This window comes from Styela clava, chromosome 13 (assembly GCF_964204865.1).
Source record: "Styela clava chromosome 13, kaStyClav1.hap1.2, whole genome shotgun sequence".
Lineage (NCBI taxonomy): Eukaryota > Metazoa > Chordata > Ascidiacea > Stolidobranchia > Styelidae > Styela > Styela clava.
In genome coordinates, this window is record NC_135262.1 from 9,362,667 (window position 1) to 9,390,166 (window position 27,500).

The 27,500-nt window shown below is 34.7% G+C and overlaps 4 protein-coding genes across 4 annotated transcripts in view; 3 read left to right on the forward strand and 1 right to left on the reverse strand.

Annotated features, from left to right (window-relative positions):
- The window catches only part of LOC120332784 (sulfide:quinone oxidoreductase, mitochondrial-like), a 78,270-nt gene that overhangs the window by 18,269 nt on the left and 32,501 nt on the right, over positions 1–27,500 (reverse strand). The gene's annotated exons all lie outside the window — the stretch shown is intronic.
- LOC120333474 (uncharacterized) lies at positions 10,048–13,303 on the forward strand. Its single transcript, XM_039400904.2, has 6 exons — positions 10,048–10,144; positions 11,080–11,190; positions 11,513–11,569; positions 11,890–12,102; positions 12,566–12,608; positions 12,961–13,303. The coding sequence occupies exons 1-6, from the start codon at positions 10,052–10,054 to the stop codon at positions 13,044–13,046; spliced, it is 603 nt and encodes a 200-aa protein (XP_039256838.2). The 5' UTR covers positions 10,048–10,051; the 3' UTR covers positions 13,047–13,303.
- On the forward strand, positions 16,568–21,759 carry LOC120333471 (UV radiation resistance-associated protein-like). Its single transcript, XM_039400900.2, has one exon. The coding sequence runs from the start codon at positions 16,595–16,597 to the stop codon at positions 18,815–18,817; it is 2,223 nt and encodes a 740-aa protein (XP_039256834.2). The 5' UTR covers positions 16,568–16,594; the 3' UTR covers positions 18,818–21,759.
- On the forward strand, positions 21,744–27,432 carry LOC120333473 (dual specificity protein phosphatase 22-like). The gene is made up of 8 exons (XM_039400903.2): positions 21,744–21,938; positions 22,220–22,253; positions 22,878–22,960; positions 24,022–24,071; positions 24,258–24,302; positions 24,759–24,788; positions 25,201–25,372; positions 25,929–27,432. The coding sequence occupies exons 1-8, from the start codon at positions 21,864–21,866 to the stop codon at positions 26,205–26,207; spliced, it is 768 nt and encodes a 255-aa protein (XP_039256837.2). The 5' UTR covers positions 21,744–21,863; the 3' UTR covers positions 26,208–27,432.

Consider the following 27,500-nt stretch of genomic DNA (forward strand, 5'->3'; position numbering starts at 1 on the left):
TTGCGAACTTAGTATACCGCATCCGTGGCTCTGTAAATTGAAAGCATACGGTGATTGTTACTTTGTTAATGTTTGCACCCCTTTATATTACAAACGAAAATATGAGAGTATATACGTCGCTATCTCAGATGAGTTATTGTTGGTTTTTGTTTCAGATTACTGAACAACTACTAGGAGTGGTGCTTGTAGAATTATGTGCCGCATATTCGATTCTTTATGAAGCATATGGAGTAATTGCAATTTACATCAGTGAATGTATTGTGGTGAGAATGTTATTGAGTATAATGAGTTGGGCCTGATATGAACAAAAAGTTGTTTATTTGATTCTCGGAGTTACGATAAGGGGTGTATATCCGGAGTCGTGAATTATAGCCAGAATCGGATTGTTTGAGTCTTTGATCGACGATGCGAAATAAGACTCTTCCGCAACGCCAAGTTTCTAGTTACAGACTGTCTCGTCATCAAACCGTAAATATATATATACTACGGATCAAACCAATGAAAACGCTAAACCAACGACTGAATTAAATATGACTACCTTTTTGAGGTTTATTATGTACACAGAAGAGATCGGCAACAGGATGGTTTCCGTGAACATTGGTTTTAAACTTTTTTCCTGAGCAATGTCTAGGTTTATCCCTAATTTAAACATTGTGAAGGGAAAGGGAAAGTCACTAAACTCATTTAATGAATTTTTCGTTTTGAAGATGAAACTAAGTGACTCCATAAATGCCAGCAGTCGCGAATTCAATGCATCTTTAATTTTTTTTAGTACATTCGCACTGCAAGTTTTGGGATTGCATTGGGTTGCAAACAAACAAACAAACATGATTGGTGAGTAGCCCTTCGTTTCTATTTATAATATCGAATGCCATAAAATTGTTCATTCATACGACTTTTTATTGGATTTTCAATATATCTATTCTTCGAGGAGTTTTACAAAGCGCGCAGCGAAGACTTTTAATTAGCCATTGTGTCAAATTAAATATGATCTAAAATATTGCAATATTATCATTCGAGTTCGATCTTTCGTCAGTTTGTGTAATTTTGAGTGAACTGTTCATATTTATAAACCAGGTTCAATATTCGTTTTTTCCTAGATTCGGTAATTAAACGACTTGATTTATTTTTTCAGGCTGTTGTGACTTTGGTTTTATCTATAATTTCATCCATTTCCCTCGTCATTGGAATGGCATCGCTTGTAGGTGGATCAACGACTGGATCAACGACAAATTATCCACATGTACCACGCGCGCCTCATCGCCTTGATCCCGTAGGTGTGGTTTGAGAGACATCTTCTGACTGTGAAAGGTACCTAACAAGGAAAATCCAGCTTCTTCTTTTTTGGGTGGATAATATTACCATACAATGTCTCCCTCCCTCTTTCAATATCTGACATTGCACATAAACTTCAAAATTTCTCTTCCTTCTCAATGCAGCTTGATTCAAGGGATTTCTGGCACATAGAAAAGATTCCTCGGTGACCGCTTTTAACCATTCAACATACTCGTTATAACAGGGGTGTAGAGGTGCCTGTGTCGGCCGTCCATACATACGTCGATAGAGAGGTCAATCTCCCGCCCAACATAAGACGATTAGATGTAACACTAATAATAACATTCCACCCACTTGGTGAAATAATCAGTTAGCAAAAGAAGTTGTTAATTCCTCATTCTTGGTAGGCCTACATGGTAGTGGCATCGCTTGTAGGTGGATCAACGACTGCTGGAGCAGTTATCGTCGCGTTTTGTGGAACATCGTTTGTCTTATTTATCGCAGGTGCATCTTTTTCTGGAAGTTATCTGAAATGCTGCGTCTGCTCCAGGTCTACTCAAGTTCAGGTATATATACTATATGCAAATTTTGTACCACAACATACAATACGTTATGCAAATTTAGAATTTTATACCATAACGCCGCAGATATTTTCAAATTTCGACACTGTATTGTAGCATCGAACTGCCGATTTTGGAAATTCTCTGAATCAAAAGTAATACGGATTATTAAACTCCTAAAAATACTTTCCTATGAGCTACTTTCATTAAATAAGTGCTGAACGTGGATAATATATACAAATAAAATGATTGCAATTTAGGACATTAAATGCCAAAAAATCCACTAAACGTCACACTGTATTGCAAATCACAATGTTCCATTTTCTGAGGATGATTAATATATTATATCACAAAACTGTTTTTTATTATATCCCACTTCGTTCTATACCTAACTTTGAACAAAAAAAGAAACTTTTTCGAAAAAAGCTAGTGGTCCCCTTTCTTAACCCTGACTAAAGTATAGCGAGATTTGTTGAATGATCTTATCAATATCAATTGACTTTTTTTCCAGGATATTCCAATGGCTATATCGACTGTTCATGACGAATTTCAAGGTATGTACAACTATATAAGAACGACACCTTTTGATCGAAAAACCTAAAGTTGTTATATCTTAAAGGTGCACTCCAAACACTCACATAATGACACATATACATTTACTTGCACATCCCACGTGGAAGCCTAAATTATGAAGGCAAAAATGGCATCCCGTGATGAATCAAGAAAAGTTATTTATCATGCACCTGCTTAGATTTGCGACTATTTGTTACAATGAATTAATTTTTAAATATTAATTTGTGTTGATCTAAAGCAGGGGTGTGCAACCTTTTTCGCAGGCGGGCCAGATATCAATAACTGGACAAAACCGGGGGTCGCACCTTCATTTACTTTCTTCTGTTAGTCGCAGGCTCAAAATACTTCCTTTTTGTTATTGATCTTATGGCATTATTAGGGGTCCTTGCAGAAATGATTGAAAATGCATAGATCTCTGAAACTTTTCTTCAAATTTATTGTCACACCGAATTTAAACGAGTTCAGTGAGAAATATTACGCTGGATTCTTTTCCCTACTTTTATCCAAATTTGTTTTAATTGAAGTGCTAGCCATTCGATATTCATTTTCAAAGTCTTCGTTATTCTAGAAAAAAATATGTTGAGCCGAAAAGTACAATATTTGAAGCCATGACTTGTTCCAAATGTGGAAAATTATCTAGGTTGAGATGTTTTCAGTAAAAATCGTCTGGATTCATTTGCGCTGTCAAATCTTATTCTAGGTTAGATTTAGACAAAATCAAGTGATAGGCTGGAACCAAAACTCATTTAGCTTTTGTATCTATTGATATTAATTTTCCAATTGCCTATTCTTCAATTGCGCAGTAGTCTACTAACATGCATATTTAGTTCAAAGTCATGTCCGACTGAAATGTCTTGCCTGTTATAATTAATTTTCGATTCGTATTTTCATGCTTACATAAAAATGAAAGTATTACTATACTAAAATACCACGGCAAGCGGTGGACATGAAATGTGTGTAAACTTCCCGATTATAATAAATTTTTGATTCGTGTTTTCGTACTTACGGAAAAAGAGAAGCATTGCTACAAAATTAAATTGAATTCCTAAATTAAAATTTAGTGGTTTGTGTTAAAATTCACTTGATATGACCTGCATAAGATAAGTATTGTAGTGTACCGTCCGTCTATATATAAATGAATTTTCAAAGTCAAAAATATCGTTCAATATGATATATTTATTAATTATTATCAATCTGGAAACATAACAGTAAAAACACGATGACAATAGCGAACACCAGACAAGAAAAATCCTGAAAATCTGGGGTACTCTCGAAGTATGTGAACTAAAATGGCGGACACCGCAACGTAGTACATGTACCAGGTTAGGGTTAGGCCATAATTTCAGGTACAATTACTACGGGAGTCACTTGGCTATTCCCCAAATTCGTAATAGAACTAAAATAAAGAAAAACCTGGTACACATACTACGTTCCGGTGTCCGCCCTCATGGTTCACATACTTCGGGAGTACCAAATCCGGTACATTCCAGCTAACCACGCCTATCCTAACTGGATAGCAGAAGACAGATCGCCAGTGTTACAGCGCCTCCAGTGTCTTCAACGTTAAAATATAGCAGTAATATTATCAGCGTCGTCTGATGTGCATTCCTTAAAATGCGCATCTTCCTGGCTACCATCTAAACAAGAATTTGGTTCTTGTATTTTTTCCTGAATATAAAGTCGCAAATTATCCACATGTACCACGCGCGCCTCATCGCCTTGATCCCGTAGGTGTGGTTTGAGAGACATCTTCTGACTGTGAAAGGTACCTAACAAGGAAAATCCAGCTTCTTCTTTTTTGGGTGGATAATATTACCATACAATGTCTCCCTCCCTCTTTAAATATCTGACATTGCACATAAACTTCAAAATTTCTCTTCCTTCTCAATGCAGCTTGATTCAAGGGATTTCTGGCACATACAAAAGATTCCTCGGTGACCGCTTTTAACCATTCAACATACTCGTTATAACAGGGGTGTAGAGGTGCCTGTGTCGGCCGTCCATACATACGTCGATAGAGAGGTCAATCTCCCGCCCAACATAAGACGATTAGATGTAACACTAATAATAACATTCCACCCACTTGGTGAAATAATCAGTTAGCAAAAGAAGTTGTTAATTCCTCATTCTTGGTAGGCCTACATGGTAGTGGTCGCACAAAATCGATAGCGACGCGTTCCACGGGAGAGCCGCAGAGTAGTTGTCGTAGATCCCCTTGCTTGCGTCCATGTGTCATCTTAGCCGCAGCACAAGGCAGCAGGGCAAAATATCTCTTTTAAAACCAGGCCAATAGAAACGAGCACAAATACTTTTAAATGTTCTGATAGAGCATAAATGTACGGGACCTGAGTAAATGCTGGAAGATTTCTCGTCTCAGTGCCCCAGAAATGCAAAACTGATAAACGGGAGCACCGGACAATGTTTCAGGTATCAACTTACGCTACAAAACATCTTCAGCAGTGGCGTGTCTAGAGGGGAACCGAAGGGGCAGCAGCCCGGTGCAGCGACAACAAAGCAACCAATTCGGTTTCTTATCTCTACTGGCTCGACGAATGCTACTATGTTAGCTCGGTGGAAGGACCAAGGCTGTTGTAACTACGCGAGTACAGCACTTAGAACGGGCTGGTATAACCATATCCTTCTCTACAGTTACATGACAGCAGTGAACCGATGTTTGACATCTTATCCCTCAAGAACAAAATGAACCGACAAAGGATACAGAACACAGTTCCTAAGATAGTCCATACAAAGAATGCCCATCCGTGAACCGAGATCAGCAACAACAACAATCGTATACTCCACAGACTAGCTCTCAATAGTCAGGTTGACATCAAGTGCACCAAGAATCACTAATGACTTGCCATAAGCGGTAAGAAGTGATATTTGAAAAATATGCATTTCTGGAATGTCTGAATTCTCTTGTGAAATGGAATATAAAGTGTTGTCAATGAAAGAGACACCCACACGGCATCAATCAAAAACAAAACATGCACATTATTGATTAAAGCATTGACATGCCATCTTTTATTATTCTGTGCAAGTGGAGAAATCGTATTTGAAAATAGGGGTCCATATCGTCATCAAAGATCAAGTTAGCGGGGAGTGTGGACATCATCCCGGCTGTCTCCGATTTAAAAGACAGGTTCGTAGTATAAGTGGTAATTGCGAGTTTTTGTTTAGTAGTCATTGTTGTCGCAGAACCTTGATTAAATCCTAATTGCGGAGCGCGGACTATGCCCACATAGGGTGTACGGATGGCCAATACCAATACTCTTGACGACCAGGTTGCACTCCCAAAAAGACGCGTACTATCACTGTATCAGCATAAGATGTTTTATTTTCTTGTGATGTGTTGCAAACAGTGTTTAACAATACCAACAGATACACAGTACGAACAAACAACGTAGTACGAACAGATGCACAGTACTGAGTATTGTATACAAGTACGGTTTTCTGAAATAACATGAAAATAATAAATACACAAATAATAACAAGATCGGGGCGGTATCATATCAGTAGGCTTATATTATTGTAAACAAACCTTAAATATCCTTATTACGTCACACAATCACCTAATGACCAAATATGGCATCACGAACGGTTATAATAAATAAACAAACACACAAATTAGTCCCCTCCCCGATATGCGCTCACGTCACATTTAGGATCACTACCTTTCAGCACCCTGTTTTGGCCAAACTAGAAACATTGGTAGATTCCCGCTCGATATACGTGATTCATACCTACTCGCCTACCCACAGCTTGCTTGTCGTCAAATTTCGTCCAAAAATGAGTTTTTTCTGGGTTAAAACGCCACTAGTGGTCGAAAATGTGGGGGGGGGGATAAAATAAAGATAGAGCCGTGAAAATTGGGGTGGGAACAACTCATATTCTTTCCTATCCGTCGCCGGAGTAACGAGTCTTTATCTTTTTTGTATCGCAGCTAATTCCACGTGTGAAAAAAGGCGCTCGCGATTTCCACTTTGGTCACATTTGCGATCTAGGTTATAAATGTATGATCGAGCCCCGAGTTGAAGCCCCTTCACTTCGGAAGATGTGCCTAGACAACTTATCAAGAAAACTCCGAAATATAATAAAGCTACTCTTATTCCTCACATTATTCGTTTTAAAAATAATGCATGATATGTAGATTTCCAAAATTCTGAAATTAGTGGAAATTTGATCACATCTTTCCCCACAATCAATTTATGAACAATCACTGAGTGATCAATACCGTAATAAATTATATTTACCTCCCTGTATTTGCCGTAGGTTACACCAACCATGTCTGATCTGAATGTTTCTTGTTGATTTAAATGTTTTTGACCGACTTTGAGATTCTTAATGTATCAGCGCCAATGGCAAATTTCATTCTTGTTAACAATAATTTTTCACGAGCACTATTTGTAATTATTTACCTTAATCAGTTTAGGGGTTGACATACTAGCAGAGCACATTGGGAGTCATCGAAAATATAGGTTTTGCTTCTCATTATAATGAACAGCAATGCGTTTCCGGCGGAGCCAAAAAGAGTATATCTTTGTGGCTTTGATTCAATTGAATTGTATAAAATCACTACTTCTTGGCATTTGTAAAGCGATGATATTGAACTTTCGAGCTAAATGTTTAATAAATTTGATAATATTGTTCTCTGCAATGTAAACATACTGGCCTTCTACCGAAAGATTAGAATTTTTGTACACATCGCCGTGATGGGGTGAAGAGATGAGGAGCGTAATTGATCATATGACAAGACAAGGCCGTTTTTCCAGTCACACGGGAATCTGTTCGCCATACTGCAAATGTATACACGATGTTGATTGAATGCAAACCAGCGTTCTAGGTACCTATTGTAATCACTGATGAAAAAGTAAGGGTATTACTATTGGTTTATCGAATGGACCAAGATTGAGTTGCTATCCTATTCAATTTTATTTGTCCCGTGTAGAATCAAATAATCGGGTAGGGTTGGTGAGATTAGGTTGAAAAAAAAAACGTTTGTAATAAGCTTGTCGTATAACAGTAGGCACGTCAGCACACCCAAAAGCTGCTTTCGCAAACGTTTCCATACTTATTATGTAGGGTCTAAAACAGGAACATCGGCGCTCCGATTGGCGAGATTTTTGCTGATCGCAAATATAGGTTTTTGATCGTAATTGCCCCACTAACAAGGTGAAAGTAGAGGCAATATAAACGGTTTTCCGGTCACGGTACCGGCATAATTTCAAGGGAAGTGGTTGAGATGGATTTGTAGAGTATGTTAATGAAAAAATGAAGTGTGTGCTGTGATTACAAAGCATATTAGAAGCCTTTTGGTGAAAATGATCGCATTACTGGGAAGGGACTCTACCTCTACCGGCACTTTCAAGGCCTGACAGGAAAACAAATACAAACCATGTACAACCTAAAATACAAAACTATATGTAGTCTATAAACTTACTTGACGTTGTGTTCTCAAGGGTCGTCAAGCAGTAACTTGAACATTGAATCACAATACCTCGACTGAATTATTTAGCAGTAGGGCCTATTAGAATTACAACTGTGACGAATATCAATTAAACACTATTATTAGTAGTACAAATAAATACCCTACATATAACTAACACTACAAGCCTAAGTCGTTCACTAAGTAATCGATTACAAGAGAGCTATGCTCAAATATATGGACACGTAGCGCCACCCAATGGCAATAATTTTGATGACGTCATAGCCAAAAAAAAAGTAATAGCTTTCTGGAGAATTTTATCTTTAACCACTGAAAATTTCAAAGCAATTGGTCCAGTATTCGAAGAGAAAAGCGATTTTTTAATGATAATGACGAAAGAAAATAACAATAACAACAAAATTTTGAAACGATCGTTATGGCCACTAAACGTGTTCAATAAACCCTAAAATAACACTCTCAGACCGACGTCAAAACAGTCATCAGCCAGAAACTTCCGGAAGACTGCAGCGTGCGTGGTCCCCTGACGTCAACCAAGCAATCGATAAGCTGGTTCATGGCGCCAACTTGCGGGAGAAATAATTATACTTTAAGATGTTGGCGGCAACAGCCATAGAACAGTTTCCGCTAATATGTCCTGGTTGTCCGCACCGAAAACAAGTTGGTCCACCCGCAATATTTGGATATTATCGTGCCACTGACCCGTTGCTTACATCGGGGGAATGGCGTAGACAGCGGTGTAAGAGCTCATGGACTGCGACAATCACGGATTCTATGCCCAACTTGTCCGCATCTGAAACAAGAAATACTGGAACTACGACGTATCCGCAACTAAGGACCCAGTTGTGCTCTTTAGTTATTTTATTTACATTCTTATTTTTGATCGGCTAATGTTGGATCAAAAATGGCTGAAGTTCTAAATACCTCTAATGTAATATTTACTTAACTTGTTTCGTTTCATACGATATTTACTAAACTGCTGTGTTAATGAATGACTTCTTAAGACAATGTAATATTGTTCATATTTTAACAAACTTCTTATCAAAACCAACAAATTATTGTAGTTTAAATAAAATCTTCGAGGGGGATAAATCAAACGCACACATATATTTGACGTAGCCATGGATATAATCGAAACATATAAAAAGACAGTGATTCAAATCAAATATTGCGTATCAGAAATTGTCTAATAGATGACACCACAGTCCAATAGTACATGTATAAAAAAGAAATATTTTTTGTGTATCTCAAAGACTCTGTGTTTTCTTTGTTAGAAGCACGACCTCATAATTTTTTTAGTCTATCGAAACTACCAGATGATATATATATAGAAGATTAGGCAGCTTGTTATCCTAAAGCAATCCTAAACAGAGCCTAGTGGAAGACACGGTTTACTAGAGTTTAACACAGCAACACAAGTTCTCTCTTATTCAGTTAGGCCATAGCTTAATCCAGAAGTCTACGAATCAATAAAAAAATCACCAACTTTTTAATTCTTGTATTGTGAGACGTCACACAGGTGAATGACAGCGGTTTATATAGATAGGAGATCGACACGATCGGAAGCGATTAAATCTCCTTAATTCTTGTTAATTAATCAAGAATGTCGTTAGTTGGCCTAATATTTCATCAGCTATAAGTATTACCGGTAATTTGATATTGGTTTTTGAGACCATTTGGTCAGGGCGAGATAAGTTGTTTTGAGCTATAGCGCTGTTATTACGAATGGTTAAATAAATAAATTACGTCGAAATGTTTAATAAGGCTTTTTTCAAGTTAGAAAAAGTATTTGACCAATTTCAGATTTTCAAAGCATTGCCATTTTCTATACTGTTAAAAATGTTGTACAAATAACTAATATTCCCCATAAAGTATTACAACTTATCAAATGCGGGTCGAATTCTAAATCACCTATTAGCTGAAACACAGTATTCAACACTATCATTTGAAGACTGAAATACCACCTAAAGCAGATATAGAGATGTCGGAATTAAAAATATACTAACACTACCCAAACTTTTACTTTTGTTCAATTTCTGAATTTTCAGTTTTAACGTATCCGGTACAAAGCTTAATTTCAAAAAAGATCATTTTATTCGTTTGAAATCATTCTGAGCAATATATAACCCAGCGCCAATCATCATAGGCTGTATAGATAGCTGATTTTTTTTTTCAATTTCACAGCGTCAAATTAAATCAAATGTCGTCGGAACATGGACTCCGTTTACTGCAAATTGAAGTTCAAATTGCCGAGAGCTTAGAAAGAAGAAAATATGTCTTTCTTGGGATTGCCGTATGATATTTTTATTCATTGGTCAGCTGTAATTTCACATGCAGTTGATAAGTGATTTATTAAAATACGTGAAATTGAATTACAAACAATCAGCAATACCTCGAGCAGCTTAAGTTGAACCTGTAAAATAAAACTGTTTCAAAATAGCAAAAATTATCTTAATATACCCGAGGGAAGGCATGGGATGTAGATGCATGCCGAATACTATGCGAACTTAGTATACCGCATCCACAGCTCTGTAAATTGAAAGCATGTGGTGATTGTTAATGTTTGCATTCTCTTTAAGCAGGGCTTTCCAACCTTTTCTTCGCTGTGGACCCCTACATTTTTATTCATTGTCATATGGAGCCCCAAGTGTTTATTAGAGATATCCAAATTGAATCACTTATTGCCTTAATTAAATTTTAGTGTACTCGGTATTATTACCATATTCAATTTTGGACAACCAGGAAGTGTAGCTGTGATAGGTTCATTCAATTATTTATTATTTACCTTTTCAATTCAGAACCCTAAGACACCTGACATAGATGGGCGGTTTTGTCACTCTGCTGCTCGCTGGTTTTCTAGTACCCCAAAACAAAATTTTTTTAAAAATAAATTTAAGTTTTTATTTATCTAACAAAATTTATTTGGTGAAAAACTAACAGAAGTTTCAGTAAGAATCTTGTGGCTCGAATCGAATTTAACACTAATCTAACAGGTGCTCTTTCGTTTATTTTGGTTTATCCAACATATGAAAAGTGCAACAACTTTACTCTTTTAATATAATTAGAACTTTATTTGTGGAACCCCTATGATCGCGCTGTGGATCACGTTGGGAAGCCCTGCGTTAAAGTAAAAACGAATATATTCCACCATAGAATACAAGAGTATACCAGAAATCATGAGTATGTACTCCGCTACTTTACATGAGTTATTGTTGGTTTTTGTTTCAGATCACTGAGCTCATACTGGGAGTGGTGCTTCTAGGATTATGCGTAGTATTTTCGTTAACTCTTGACGCATATGCAGTGTTTGCAGTAATTTACATCAGCGAATGTATTATGGTGAGAATGTTATTGAGTATAATGAGTTGTTGTTTACTTAATTCTCGGAGTTACGATAAGAGGTGTATATCCGGAGTCGTGAATTATAGCCAGAATCGGATAGATGATCTATGACGACATTCTGCTTGGGACCCTGGGGTGTACTATACACCCGGTTGACGAGCACTGGTCTAGAGTTATCCTCAACCCAAATATTGTAAAGGAAAGGGCAAAAAAACATTAACAATAACTTTTCCGTTTCGAAGATGAAACTAAAAAACTCCACTTAAAGCGAGCAGTCGAAAATTTAATGCATCTTCGAATTTTTTTTTATTTATTTCAGTACATTCTCACCGCAAGTTTTGGGATTGCATTAGGTTGCAAACCATACAAATGGTTGGTGAGTAGACTTTTTTCTATTTATAATATCGAATAACATAAAATTGTTTATTCGTGCTTTTTATTTGTTTTTTTCGATATATATATATATATTGTTTGAGGATTATTTACTAAGCACGCAGCGAATACTTTTAATTAGTCATTGTGTCAAATTAAACATTTTTAGAAACACTAGAATATTGCAATATTATCATTGAGTTCGAATTTTCGTCAGTTTTTGTAATTTTGAATGACCTGTTCATATTTAATTAAACCCAATTCAATATTTTTCCCCCCTAGATATTGCTTACGTTAATTAAACAACTTGATTTAAATTTTCAGGCAGTTGTGACTTTAGTTTTATCTATAATTTCATCCATTTCCCTCGTCATTGGGATTGCTTTTGGAATCGCGTGGCTTATAGTGGGATCAACTACTGTTGGAGCAATTTTTGTCGTGTTTTGCGGAACATCGTCTGTATTATGCATCGTAGGTGCATCTTTTGCTGGAAGTTCTCTGAAATGCTGTGTGTGCTCCAGGTCTACTCAAGTTCAGGTACACAATATGCAAATTTTGTACCACAACATACAATACATTAAGCAAATTTAGTATTTTTTACCATAGCGCCTCAGATATTTTCAAATTCCAGCACTGTATTGTAGCATCGAACTGCCGATTTTGAAAATTTTCAAATCAAAAGTAATATGGCTTATTGAATTCCTAAAGATATCTTCCAATGAGCTACTTCCATTAAGTGATTAATACATATACATATGAAATGATTGCAATTCGAGCTGGAGAGATAGAATGCCACAAATCGACTAACACTAAGAGATTAATATATACATATATATATATCACAAAACCGTTTTCATTGTATCCCACTTCGTTCTACACATGACTTTGATCAGAAAAAGAAACTTTATCGAAAAGAGCTAGTGCTCCCCCTTATGTACCCTGAGTGAGGTAGCGATATTTCTTGAATGAGCTTAGTAATATCAATTTTCGTCCTTTTCAGGATATTCCAATCGCTATGTCGACTGTTAATGAAGCATTTCAAGGTGCGTACAACTAAATTATGTCCCACAGATTTCGATCGAGAAACCGATCGTTGTTAAATCTTAGAGGTGCAGTGCGGACATTTGCATAAAACTTGCGTATCCTGTGTAATAAATAATGTACAAAATGATTCTTCAGATTTTAGCGTTTTGGATGAGCCTTTGTAAATGTGCAATGGATCGATAATTCAAACTGCATTCTAGCTGAATTTGAATTGCAATTCAATGCAACCCAGTTCCTAAATTTACATTTTGTGACACGTGTTAAAATCCACTCAATATGACTTGTATAAAATAAGTATATTAGTCTTCATACCGGGTGGTCGAACTTCTAAGTCTATCACCTTCATTTCAGTCAAGTCAAACCCTACAAAAAATGAAGAACAAGTGTCAACAAATTTAGAAACAACTATTCCAGGGTATACGGAGGAGAAATGGTAGCATACAATATGGATTTTGCAAATTCAACCTGAGAATCATGTTGACTTTTAATCCTAATAATCCTTACTGTACTATTGATATAATTTTGCTAAATTTCATTTATGACATTTCCGCTGGAAAATGACTGCCTATATACTTAATGTATAGCATTAATGCCTACGGAATCACAATGCATCTCAGTGTTACATTTTTTTCTTGGAAGCTGTCTCAATTATTTTATAACGGAATATACATTTCATTATCCAGTGAAACGTACATTCTGTGTTTATTTCATAAATACGGTATACAGTATATATTATATACATTTTTAATAGAGTCTTCAATTTTTGACGCAAAAATGAGGAAGTTAGTTAAATGAAAAGTTTTTGTGAAAAGGTTTTTCCACTGCTACTGACACGTAGGTCTACCAGTTAAAATAAATTCTGTGTCTTTTCTCATCATTGTAGAAGGGAATTGAGTGTAGATGACGAGTGAGCTCTTATTTGATACGATCATCAAGTATAATTCAGATAAAACAAATTATATGCATAGTCATTTGGAGACCGAAAGTATCCCGTCCAAAATTCATAACTACTTCTACCTGTTTAAGTTGGTCGGAAGGTTTTATACACAACATATTTCTTAGAAAGGCATATGAAGAAGTTCGATGGCCCCCTGTTAGAAAGTTTGCAGATATTGCTACGGCAGATATAAGAATTTATCATATTTATATGTGATGGGATTGTAGTCTTTTATATCAGCTCTATTTAAGATTTTTATTCCATGACGTCTTGTTGACTCGTTTTTCCCACATTAATTATATATATTCGGCATGAGGTTTTTCAAAATCCAAGGGTGTCTAAATTGACGATTACGTGTTTCTAATTTCTGAATAAATGTCAAATTGAGGACAACAGTGGGCTATTAGGCACCTAAGAGACATTTTCATCTTTAGCTACTGAAAATTATGTCAACAACACGGACAACATCTATTTAGATAAACAATTTTTACATCGCATTCGAGTTCAACAACATGATGAGAACTAATGTAAATTTTTCCATGTCTATTGGTTGTCTTCCCAAACATTGCAGGTTTAAATAAAGAAATAAAAGTAATAGTCTGGCCTTCTAACACAACGAAAATATTCAATTTCAAAGCAATTGGTTCAGTAGGTAATGAAAATGGCGATTTTTTCATTAATTATTCATTTAATAACAACAACAAGAAAAAGACCAACAATAACAAGAAAGGGATGCTTGGATATTTGGGCACGAAGACAAAGCGAACCAGTAGTCCACCTTACCTTTTACAGTAGCCTACCGTTACGTACCGTTAAAAACTTCCGACTTTCGCCTTTGCGTAGCGCAAGAGTGAGGTCGAAGAACGGCTACAAATAATTTGTATTGATTTTGAAGAGGTAATCACACAAAATTTAAAGGCGAAAAAAGAATCACATAGAGCACACAGAGAGTTTTGAAATAAATAAAGTGAATGCCTCCTAGTGAAAACTGCAATACTTAATCATTCCAAAGCAATTGTTCCAGTAGTTGATGAGAGAGCAATTTGTTTTCATACGGTAAAACAAAAAATATCAACAAGAACAACAACATAATACCAAAACGATTCAGAGGTTTATTTTGGATCCAATAACTGGCTCATCGTGCTAAGCGTTAGGAATACGCTCGTCACCGCATCTCTGATCACCCTGCGTGGGTTCGCAGGTTCGATTCCCATGCGGGGTAGTTATGTGCGGGGGATTGCTGGACTCCTCGCCGTCGTAGGGTGGTTCACGTAACCGCTGGTCGGTTACGGCTTCCTCCACCATCAAGTCCATGCTTCCGAAAAACAAATAACTAAAACTAATCCCATACCCGACATGGACTGGTAACCGGACGAGAAGCCGTGGTTTGCGATATGGTTAAGCCGTCTTATCGGCTTTCCTCTCCTCCGGGATAAATATGTATATCCTATCCTATATCCTATCCTATCCTCTTACACTGAGCTACTGTGTAGGCTACTTTTCTCTTTAATTGTATATGAATATTTCCGTGTAGTATTTTTTTTATTACTTGCGAAAAGAAATTAGTTATATGGATTATCAGTTGAAAAACATTGGGAAAGGGAATAAAAACTGCCACTAATTTGGATGACTAAAGCATTCGGTGAAAACACAATTTCTGCGCGATGTAAATATTCAGCTATATATGATAATCTAGACAAGAGCAATATAGGTCACTAGAGGCGATGAGAAGACTTTCCGTCGTCCATCGAACCAAAGCGTTTTGGTTTAGGATAGGATAGGATTTACATATTCATCCTGGGGGAGAGGAAAGCCGATAAGACCGATAAGACTTTTATGACACGCTTTCTCCAAATACAAAGTTATATCGCAAAACAAGTTACTTTGTCAATTTCTGTTGTGCAAAATATTGAATAGGCTATTTTTAGAATTCAAGTCAATGGCTAGACTATACCGGTATCGTCCAAGATCGACCCTGTTTTGACGAGTGTCTGTGGTATTTTAGTCGGCAATAAACGAAAAAAAGTTGACGCATTTGATAAAGACAGTTACATAAACATTCCATATTGGATCTAACTATTGCGAGGCATTACGCAAACACATATTGAGTGGGGCAATAAATCTGGGTAGATTTATATAGGTGAAAATCAAGATTTCGTAATTGAAAATGAATCTTTCGGGTCTCGTGTAGTTTCGTACCTATCGTACTTCTAGTAGGCGAAGCATAACAATTTTTTGACATACCAATCCTAACCCTCACCTGACTACGCCATCCAAAAATTACGTCACATTATTTATCACATGAATTTTAGACAGTTCCAGACAAAACAATATCTCCCAAATTTCGGGTCTAGTATAGTTTAGTACCACAAGTACTTCCAGTTGGCGTATTAAAACGAATTTTGCATGAGTTATTCCTAACCCCCATCTGACTATGACATCCAAAAATTACGTCAATAGGACATCACAAACAGGTCATAGGGATTGTCAAAGTATAATTACGATCGCCCGAAATGGCATCTGCGCCGCCGATAACGAACTCGCTAACGCCGGCGATCTCTCTCCTATCGTGACGGGAAAACGAGATAAATAGCTTGCTCGATTTCGGATGATCATCTGCGCATTTTGGACGACCATCCGCATACTTTGGTGGTCCTTATTACTGTATTACGCCAATGTGACGTCGAAACGACGTAATTTTTCGGTGACGTAGTCAGGTGGGGGTTAGGATTGGCATACGCAAAAATTGTTGAGCCAGGCCAACTAAAAGTGCATGTGGTACTAAACTATACCAGACCCCAAATTTCAATGTCCTGAGAAATGCCTGTTTAGTAGCCTATAAAATAAAATATTTCTTTGTCGTTTCACTAATTACTGAATTACCAAAATCCTTCTGCATACTTGAAAATTTTGAAACCGAACAATAATTCTGCCATTCAAAAATGAAATTATTGAACAAGCTGTTACTGTATTATACCATAAACTCTATTTTATAGACTATTGACTTTTAATTTACAGATGCTTCTGTAGGCATAATTAATACATAAAATGCAGAGAGGTGATGAAAGTCAGAGAAACATACATGCTCTTTTACAGCAGCGACGTTTACGTCATATTACCGGAGTTTACATTCGTAACTTAAGGATACCACAATATGATTCTGTTATTAGTTTGGATAATGCAACTACAGGAACAACTGAAGCTCAATCTGTTCCAAAAATTTTTATCAAAATTTTTGCGAATTTAGATAAAAATACAGATTTGAATCAGCACCAAGTAATATTCGAAAGTGAACCTACTGATTTATGCAGTAACCCACAATGGATTAATTTTGATATACCGAAAACAGAGTTATCAACTGGAAATCAATTTACTCTTCAGTTATGGCAGAGAAATTTGAATACTGGAGAATCAGATACTTTGCTTTCATGGAATTGGAATTTGTCTAGATTATCATATATAGCTGAATATTTACATCGCGCAGAAATTGTGTTTTCACCGAATGCTTTAGTCATCCAAATTAGTGGCAGTTTTTATTCCCTTTCCCAATGTTTTTCAACTGATAATCCATATGGAAACTGCCCACGTTTTAATTTGGATGAAGAAAAAGGCTCATGTAACGTGTTTTCATTGACAAGAATGGTTACGTGTCATAAATCAATTACTCAGGCAAAGCAGCGTACGACGAATTATGCAGAAACCTCACGTTTATTGATGCAAAACACAGAAATGCATCGAATACAATTGAAGCAAATAGAAGATGCACGAAAGCGTATAAAACGTTTGAAACTCCTTTTATATCGAGAATCATCGATGTTAAAAACAGAGCAAAGTGAACTGCATGCTCTTCAATATACATATACTAATAAAGATTCTCATCTTAGTGAAAATCGAACTATTGTAGTAGATGAACGAGATCGTTTCAATGAAGCTTCTGATAAAATTATTGTTTTGCGTCAAAGAACTGGTCTTTTGAGTGGTAAGCTGCGATCTCGGCATATGGATGTACTATCTGAGCTTGCCTATATTTTCCCTATTCTTCCCTATACAGTACCGAGTACAGGGAAAAATTCTACATCTGGTAAGGGCCAGAATCAAGTAACCAAACAGGTTCCAGCCTTTACCATATGTGATATTCATTTAGCTGAAGCGGAAAGTCTCATACCTAAAGATGATACTAAAAACGCTGTTGCTATGGGCTATGTCAGCCAAATGTTATATATGATTTCGTACTTTTTATTAATACCCGTGAGATATCCTATGATTTTACAAGGATCTCAAACTTCAATTATTGATAATGTCTTAGAAAAGATTCAAGAAAAAGAGAGAGTTTTTCCTTTATATTCAAGAAGCAGCAAAGAAAGGTTTTTATTTGACTATGCGATATATTTATTAAATAAGAACATTGGCCAAATGAGATATATTCTTGGAATACAAACATCTGATTTACGTCCAACTTTATTTAATCTTAAAACTCTTTTAGAGCATGCGTTCGGGGCTCAAAATCAAAGTAAACCTATTATGATCAGATCTCCTCGTTATGATGCACCTCAAATACCACCAACTTCAACCCCTCCACAACCTCAAAGAAAAGGTACTAATAGAGAATCAGAGATGAACGGTATTCGCAAAACACCTATCAATTTAGAAGAAAAGGTTCATGATAGAAGTGCAGAATTGAATAATTTACGGGGAGAACTGTTTGGAAATAGAAAAAATGCTAAATCAGTTTCTTTATCTCCGAGACGCATTCAATCTAACTCTATCAAAAAAGACAATGCAAGCGTTCCCGTAACACATCTCACAGTTCCGAATGACACCGATAAACCTCTGAAAAGTATTATTGATGAAGATGTAGGCGTCATTGTGCCAGAAACTGGAGATACAAATGCAATCTTTCTTACTGGTCTTGAAGATTTAGACCAGGGTCCTAAAAATGTTGCAAAATCAAAGAAACCTATTGATGTTGTTGCTGCACGAAATGAACTTTTCAAAACGAAAAGTGGTCGTCCAGTTATTACAAAAAGACATACCTATACGATGAGAGCGTCTTCGTCATCATCACCTCGATCAGAAATTTATTTTTCAACCAAAGAAGAATTATTTAAAAGAAGTAGTGACACTAAAAGAACTAATGAAGGATTAGATGCTTTTAATAATACAACATCTTATGATTCTTTATCAGAAAGCACATCTAATATTGAAAATAACAATCTTAAAATTCCGCCATCTTCTTCTGTTCCAATTACAGATGATTTTGATTTGTGCTAATGTTCGAATAAATCTGTGGTTATTTGAAATTTCTGAAAAAGAAAAATATTCATTTCAATTTCAACATGTTTATTTTTCCAACTCTGCATAAAAAATTGATAACTTTGGCAAATTCACTTGTAACATTTAATTTGATCTTTGTTAACAAGTTGTTTTTAATATCAAAATAAGTTTTAATTTGATTTGATTCCCAATTTTCAATAAATCTCTCAATCAATCAATATATAGTTCAATCAATAAATTATATCCTCAACAGGTTCAAATTAGATTTATTTGATTCCGACATGAAAATTAAAGCTACCAGTAAATTAAAGTCAATGTTTTCATTCATAGTTTTTCATAAAAAACTACAAGAATATTTCGATTTTCTGTTTCAAATCCCTGTCTACAAAGGAGGATGTTGTATTGATAACAAAAATCTGTTTGATATTTAGCAAACAATTAAATAAAAACATAATTCTGTTGCAAAAGTGGTTTTTCTCTTGATATTAAGTTTTGAAAAACTGGATATTCTAATTCTATTTCATTTTGACTGCATTTATCGTTTAGTATTTATAAAATTATTATATATATATTTTTTGATGAAGTGAAGTGAGGTGATGTGTATGATTTGTGCAATATGACATTTGAAACATCAACTTCCTACATATTTATGAATAAAAAGTGATGTTTTTTGGTAATAAGATTCATAATATGTTGTTGAAAATTTCGATAAAATTTAAATCTTTAAACGTAAATCGCTTTGCCTACTAATCAAAGTTGTTGAGCGATGAGTAGGTAAAACACGATATCACTGATAAATTAATAATAGCCTACTTTTCCTCTTAAATTTGTGAGCATTAATTAATTTATGAAGCTCCCTTACTATGACAATATTTAGGCAATGTGTGAAAGTTTGAATGAAAAATTGTCAAGAAGTTAAAAAGAAACATGTTGTATGATTGATTAAACCAGCTCACTCGGTAATTTGTATAAAATTATCAATCATTTCGTATGTGCTTCTGCTTCATTTGTGCAATTTAAATGTGTGTAATTTTTCTTGTATCATTCCAAAATGTATGTCATGTTTTATCAGAGGATCCACACTTTTAATTTGAATAGGCTTTGGCCAAGCAGCTACTGATATGTACTGTATTATAAATTTGTTTGTACATGAACTTTAAAACGTTACAATCTGGAACAGTCAAATCACCAGAGCGAAATAGCAGATGAACGTCAGAAAGTTTGTCAGACTATATCATATCCCACTTTTTCAATTTTCCTGGCTCAAGTCGTTGGGGTTTAAAAAATAAATGACTGAATGATGTATAACATTGGTACCTAAGATAATTAATCAAAATATTCCGCTAATTAAATATGAAGCTGTGTTAGTATTTTGTGTACCATTTATTAATAAATGCTGTGCTCTCTAAATTCTATTCGATTTCAGTGTTTCTGACCCAAATCACGAAATTGACAATTTTTTGTTTGAATATTATTTTGTTTTGCATATTCGGGAAGTAGTTTTTAGAAGTAGGTATATTAAACACTATTTAAAAAGAATTCCTTATCTGAAGATCTTGAAGTAAACGCCATAATTTCTAATAAAAAGTCAGTCTTATAGCTATTGGAAAATGTCAACCCAGCAGTAATATCATGAGCATGGGCAGCTATGCTATTTGCAGTTAATCATTACCAGGTTTCTGTAATGCATATTATACTGTATTGATTTTTAATATCATCATGATGGCTTGTGTTTGCCTATTGGTAAAAGTGTGTTCTACTGATATCTATTATTAATATCCATTATATATATAAGTCAAATAATACCATCAAATATAATAAGTTTGATAAGCTTCCCCATAATTTCATGATAATTTGTTCATATCCTTCATAAAGCGGTTATCATGTGGGTTTGTGAAATAAGGAATATTACCAAAAATAGAGTGACTAGATCACGGTTCCTGAAGAATCTCAGTAACTTTAAATCGCTTTAGTTCAGCATCAAATTTTGCATACGGTAATTACTTTTAAATAGGATTTCAAGATTTTGTAAGACAAAATCAATTAGAACATGCAATAATGAATATTGATGCATAATGTTTCGAGTTTTTTTTTACATATCACAATACCAGTTTCTGAATTGGATAGGATTATGCCACAATGCAAGATTTACTCCCCTGTCTGTGCAAAGCTGAAATATATCTACGTAGTTTAACTCTTTAAAATATGTGTACATTTTTAATATTCACTCTGAAATTTATTCAGATTTCAAATTTTTACATATTTTTGTTTGTCCAGGATATTACATGTTAACTATTTTTATTACGGTGTTAAAACAGTAATTATGAGGTTTCAATTTTCTGAAACCATCACATATTCCAGAGTCTTAGTTATTTGTAGGAAAATTATTGAACTTCTTATGTCAGATGGTTGCAACTCTAAAGCATCTAGTTCCTTTCTTGATTGATAGCATTTTATGAATACAAATGCACAATTTTTTTTATAATATTTGTATATTATAATTGTGATGCGACCTGCGAGTACAGATTTCCCTTTTTTATCGTGATTTTCAAATTTTCAACACTATATTCGGAACATGTTGCTCTGTTTTAAATTTGGTTCCACAAGATGTGACCATTACTAGCTGTTTCCATAACATTCAGTATTGAGATTTGATCCGGTTTTGCATGTTTAAACTACCAAAGAAACTCATATGTGTCATTTTCTATTGGCATTCTCTACCATAGCCAAATATTTTGAATCTTACACTATTACTTTTATGTTATTGTGTTATTCGCTTGGTTGAATGCGAATTTGTGTTCTAAAATAAAATATGACTTCGCAAAAATATAGACTATTATTTACATTCATTTTTGTCCGTTTTCATCCATCAATAATCAATTCTATCTATTTGTGTTTATTTTTACTGTGAATGATTAAATATCAAACAAAAATAAGAATTTAGCAATAATGGTATTAAAATTTGTTCGGGTAATTTTGTCAAATTGTGAAATGCTGGTGGTGATACAGCCCTGAGTGAAGAATCAACGTCCATATTTTTCACATGAGCACTGTTGTTTTCTTTTCCGTGTGGGGAGAAACTCGACCAATTCCGAAAATGGGGAATGGAATGAATAAGGTCAGAAAACATTTGAAATCTTCTGTTATTCCAGTCGTCGTCCACAAATCTGTGGGAGATATGTCTCCTTTACTTTTGAGTATATGTGAGAGCAAATTTCTTCTCACAAAACAGACTCTATCAGAGGTTACAGAAAGTCATGTCACAAGAAAGTCATCATGTGTGATCGCTTGATGCGGGAAATGATGTATCTATAAATAGCCATACAAACTAGAAATCATTTGTAATCTGGCTTTTCAACCACTCTTTGGACTAATTCATGTTTCTTTATTTCGTTATAGGTCCTTCCTGGTCTATTTATTGGAAATTTCAGTGGTAAGTTGATTCATGAATAGATAATTTGAAATTAACATATGGTTTTGAGATTTTTTTTAAATTAGTGTATTACGATGTCCCACTCTGTCCAAATTTAGAAGATGTTTGCACTTACTCATAAGCTTCCCTTTTTATGTTGGTGTGTAAATTTTGTTTTAATTATAGCCCCATATGTAACTATGTCAATATCTATTTAAAAAATGAATTGAATTATTCAAGCTTATCCTGTAGACCAGCGGTTCTCAACTGGGTGTCCGTGGTCTCGCATAGAGGCCCCAGAGCAGTTGGGGGGAGGGGGCCACAATCCTAGATGCAGAACTAATTTTACTTTTCCCTTTACAAGAAAATTCCTCGTTCTTCCCAGTTTCATTGCTTGACAAGGTTAATATTTCACAGGGTGTTTCCACTTTGTTGATCATGAGTTAAATAAACCTAATGGGATTTGAAATGTACCAATAAAAATAACACTATAAATACTACTGTATTTACGAACCGGGGGCCATGAGTGCCAAAAGCCTCTGGAATGAGACCACAAGCCATAAAAGGTTGGGAACCACTGCCGTATACTTCGGTTCAATATTGTTTGCAAAAAGCATAATATCTTTGGTTTGTTATTGAATTTAGATTCCAAAGATCGAGAGCAATTACAGAAGAACCAAATCACTCATATCTTGTCAATTCACGATAATGCAAAACCACTTTTGAAGGTAAACTCTTAAAATAATTTCATTAAGTCATTCACAATGTGTGGGAGGATTGCTGCACTTCTTTTTTTAGCATCCTTGTGCATGTATCAGGGGAAAATTACGTCTCCACTTACTATATCTGTGCACTGAAATGAATTTCAACTTGACTACGTATTCCCAACCAGTCGTCAGACAAGAGTCTCTTGTTCACCCAAGTTTAATCCTTTTTGTCTCTTTAATCCCTTTTTTGGGAAGTATAAAAATATGAAATTTGAAAACAAATTTTATCTAAATTCTTAAATGTCTTGCATACTATACAGTAATGCATAATGCAAAATATTTTTAGACTGAAAAATAGAATAATTCTTCATTGAATTATTTAGAGAGGAAAATCATTTTAACTTCTGTTCACCGGAAATATGAGTATTGAGTACACATCCAGAATAAAATTAGTTCATATGCTATGCTATTTAATATGGAGTGGGCAGTTCCAACATACAATCAATTAATCACATAAATAGAACAACAACAACACAGTTCATAGAAGCATTGCGGATGTGCATAGTGTTAGATTTTATAAATCTGAATAAGAACAGTATTTGGGTTATATTAATATTATGCATGGATATGCATGGCCGATGTAGTTTTTTGAGTTTTCAATTAACATGGCTTTTATTGTATCGGAACGTTGATAGGAAAATTAATAAACATAGCGAAATTGTATCCTTCCTAAAAGTTGTAAATTGTGCATTTCATGTCAATATAGATGTCCAGGAAATTGAACTCAGAAATGGGGGGTTTTTTAATCTAATTTCAAAATATTTTAATATAATTTTAGAATTCTGCTATTTTTCTGTGGAATTTCAATTTTGCAGAAAAGGTATATAATAGGTCAAAGTTGACTTCAGGAAATCATATATTTATTAGTTTGTTTCACACATTAACACTCAGGGTCTCAAAGCAGCAACCGTCAAATCAGCTTCTCACTCGATTTATTAAGATCTGCAGTATTCACTCCATTATTGATTGTAGGAATTCTGTAGTTGTCTTGTTTATTCTTCTTTAATCTTTCTTGTATTCAGGATATGAAATATCTTTGTATTAAAGTATCTGATACTCCGGATCAAAATTTGTAAGTATTGAATATATTATCTTGATTGTAGATACGTAAGAGAAACAATTAAAAACAGCCAAGTTGGCTCCATGTAAATGTAATTCCTAAAATATTTGTTTTTGCAAAATTATACAATTAAATTTATGTTATGTCAAAGTTAATTTCATGCAAGCCCATTGCTAGTTATCATTTTTTGTTTTTCAGATCTCAATATTTTCATAAATGTATTAAATTTATCCATGAAGCCAGGTTAGTGTGTATCTATTTTTTAAAGCCGTTTTATTATCTGAATTGCTCCTATTATTAAGTTCACATATCAGATTGTTTGTAACTTTTAATCTTCACCTGAAGTTGATGTATATCAGCGAACTGACACATTAGGATTCAAATTGAGATCCAAGAAATGACTGTTGGTATGTTACAGTCATTTTATGAGATATATATTGAAATGGGCTTTTTACAAGAAATATTCAAATGAAATGCAAGGTTCCTAAAATTCCATTCCTCAAACTACTGCAAGTCTGCAATGCTTCTAAGACACAACGTAACAGATAAACTGTACCCTACTTACATGTACCAGTATATTGCGTAGCCAGGAATGTTCTTTATACTACAATATGCTTTCTTTTTTTACCAAACTCATCTACCTGTAGAGATATCCAGAACGCTGTTTGTTTTTTTATTCACACCTCTGTTTTTTTTCAGATCTCGTGGAGGATCAGTTTTAGTTCACTGGTTAGTGATCCAATTTTTGCTGATGTTATCGATTGCGTGTAATTAACTATTTAGCCTTTTACTATGCTTTTACAATACTAGATCCATATTCAAAAAGACAGACACAGATATTTCTTTTTGTCGGTTAGCTTTTATCTGGCTTTACCAAGGAATAATAAGCCAAGAAATATCGGATAATTTCCAACTTTATTCATTTTCATAACACTAATTCAATACATTCTTCCACATCTTTTCGGTTTTGTTGTTGAATGAAGTGATTTAGAAACAGTAGCATATTTACACTTTTTTAAAGTTGTTGTTGCTGATTCTGTGTAAATCAGCAGAGGTATATGGGCTATGACATATTATTTTAATACTGATCTGATCCAATAACTGTGATCTGTGAGAAAAAAAATATAATTATTTTTTTTAGTCTTGCTGGAGTTTCACGAAGTGTCACTGTGTCGGTAGCTTACATTGCAACAGTTACAGAACATTCTTGGAGAACATCACTTGATGCTGTCAGGCAGTCAAGAACAGTTGCTAATCCGAATTATGGATTTCAGAAACAACTACAACAGTTTGAAGAAAGACAACTAGAAAAAGTAAGATTTTTTTCACCGGAGAAATGTATTTTACTGTGTGGGTTCGGTTTGTAGGTTTGAAAACTAGGACTGCTTATGTGCAAGGGAAGGAACATGGTCTACGCATGTGTCTGGAAGACTGAAATATTCAGCCAGTGAGCTATTTCCCAAACCTGAATTACCTAACTTGATCATTGAAATTGCTAGAGACTGTGAGCGGTAGGAGAGGAGGATAAGACTTTGCCAAATATTCATATGGCGAACCACTTTTCCACGTCAGGTATTATTAGTTCATCAGTTAAACATTTCAGATGGATATGCTTGATGGTGGAGGAAGCCGTAAGGGGTGCACAAGCATTTCTTGTAGAGTGTTTTGTGTTTTCATTTTGATTATGTCAAACTCCATTACTCATCAACTTCTTGACACAGCATTAACAATTTTGAAAATAAGTGCATTATAGCGCTTTGTGACTTCGTATACTTTCTCAGTTTATCGATGTTTGCATTCTTGTGAAAACATTTTCCACAACTAGACATTCCAATACAAGTATTGATGTTCGTACATTTTTTCTCACAGGAAAGAAAATGGATTCGTCAAAACGCTCAAGTTGATCCAACTGATCATCAATTTATAGCAAACTTACATAGAGAGTACATGCAATCTCGTGCTCCAGTTTCCAGTCAAGAAAGGAGTGTTGGTGGGAGTTCACAAAGCAGGCCGAGTGGATCATATGCAGCTGCAGCTGCTCCTTTAAACAAACAAGGTGATATGTACCCATATACAAGATCTGATGCAGCCGGCTCTTCTGATCGCAATCAAAACAGGGATGGTGTAGTTTTTAAAAATAAATTTTAATACTTCTAAGTGTTCCACGTTTGAATATTTACACTGTTTTCCATTTTTTTGCTTTTAGATTGTGTGCTATAATAGTTTTTTTTTCTGATAAGTTGGTCAGCTGTTTTGAATAATTTGACCCAAAATTTGACCTTATTTTTTAGTTAAAGTTTTATTTTAGGGCATTGAGGATAACTGGCAAATCATGTTAAATATTTTCTGTTGTGTTTTGTCATATTGAACCAAATATCGGTTTCCGTACTAGTTGGTATTTCATCTAGTATTTTTCCATTCTTTCAATTCTTTCCAATTTAAAATAGTCTGATTTTGCTGTGATCCAAAATTGGTATATATATGATGTACGGTATGTCAAATATTTTTGCTCTCTCGAAAACAAATTTAAGTCTTCCAAGTTGGAAGATAAGGAAATGGTTTGATTTGGGTGAGAGCTAACTTAATCGGAAAATGTATTCCTGAGCATTGTTTGAACTGTTGATGGACTTTTTTTCTACTACATTTACATTCAGCATGTTAATGTGTTCAAAATTCATCATCGAAATAAATATCCTTCAGCATATTCAAGACGGAACAATGTATGGCAAAAACATAATGTATTCCCATTTTCAAATACTAGTAGTTAATTCATCAGTATGAAGTCAATATGATCTGAAAATTAATAATATATATCACTAATATGATTACCTAATTTAGATTGAAGTTTTCCATTACCCAAAAACGCTTTATTTATCAAATTGAGGTGCTTTCTTTTATAGATGTCCAACATATTTATTCATACCTCAGTTTTGGAGTATTGCTATGTATTTTATAAAAGTTTGAAGCATATGACTGAATTTTATTTTTAGTAGGATTCTTGGCTTATGTTATGTGTCAAATTAATTACTTCAGTTTGCCAGCTGTAGTGACTTTGTCATTCTGATTATCATGGGCTTAGTGTATTATGTTAGGCACTTATTGGTGTTTTTGTCAATTTTCTTGTATTGGCTCTGGACTAGAACAGTAAGTTAATATAAATAGTAATGCGATGTGTCCAGACTCCGACTCGCAACTTGGAATTTAATTTCCATGCAGAAGTTGGTTATGAAATTATACTGGTTTCTTCTATTATACCACCATTTTTGTAACGATTTTAGTAGACCAATGTTGTGTACTGTTCTTTTTCAAACTCGTTTGTTCAGCATCAAAGTTGTATTTTTTCTCTTAGTAAATTTTGTCTGCTTTTGCCTGATTATTTGTGTTTAAGAGGACTTAACTTGAAATTGTGTTATTGGTTTAAAGTAATTCTCAATTATTAAT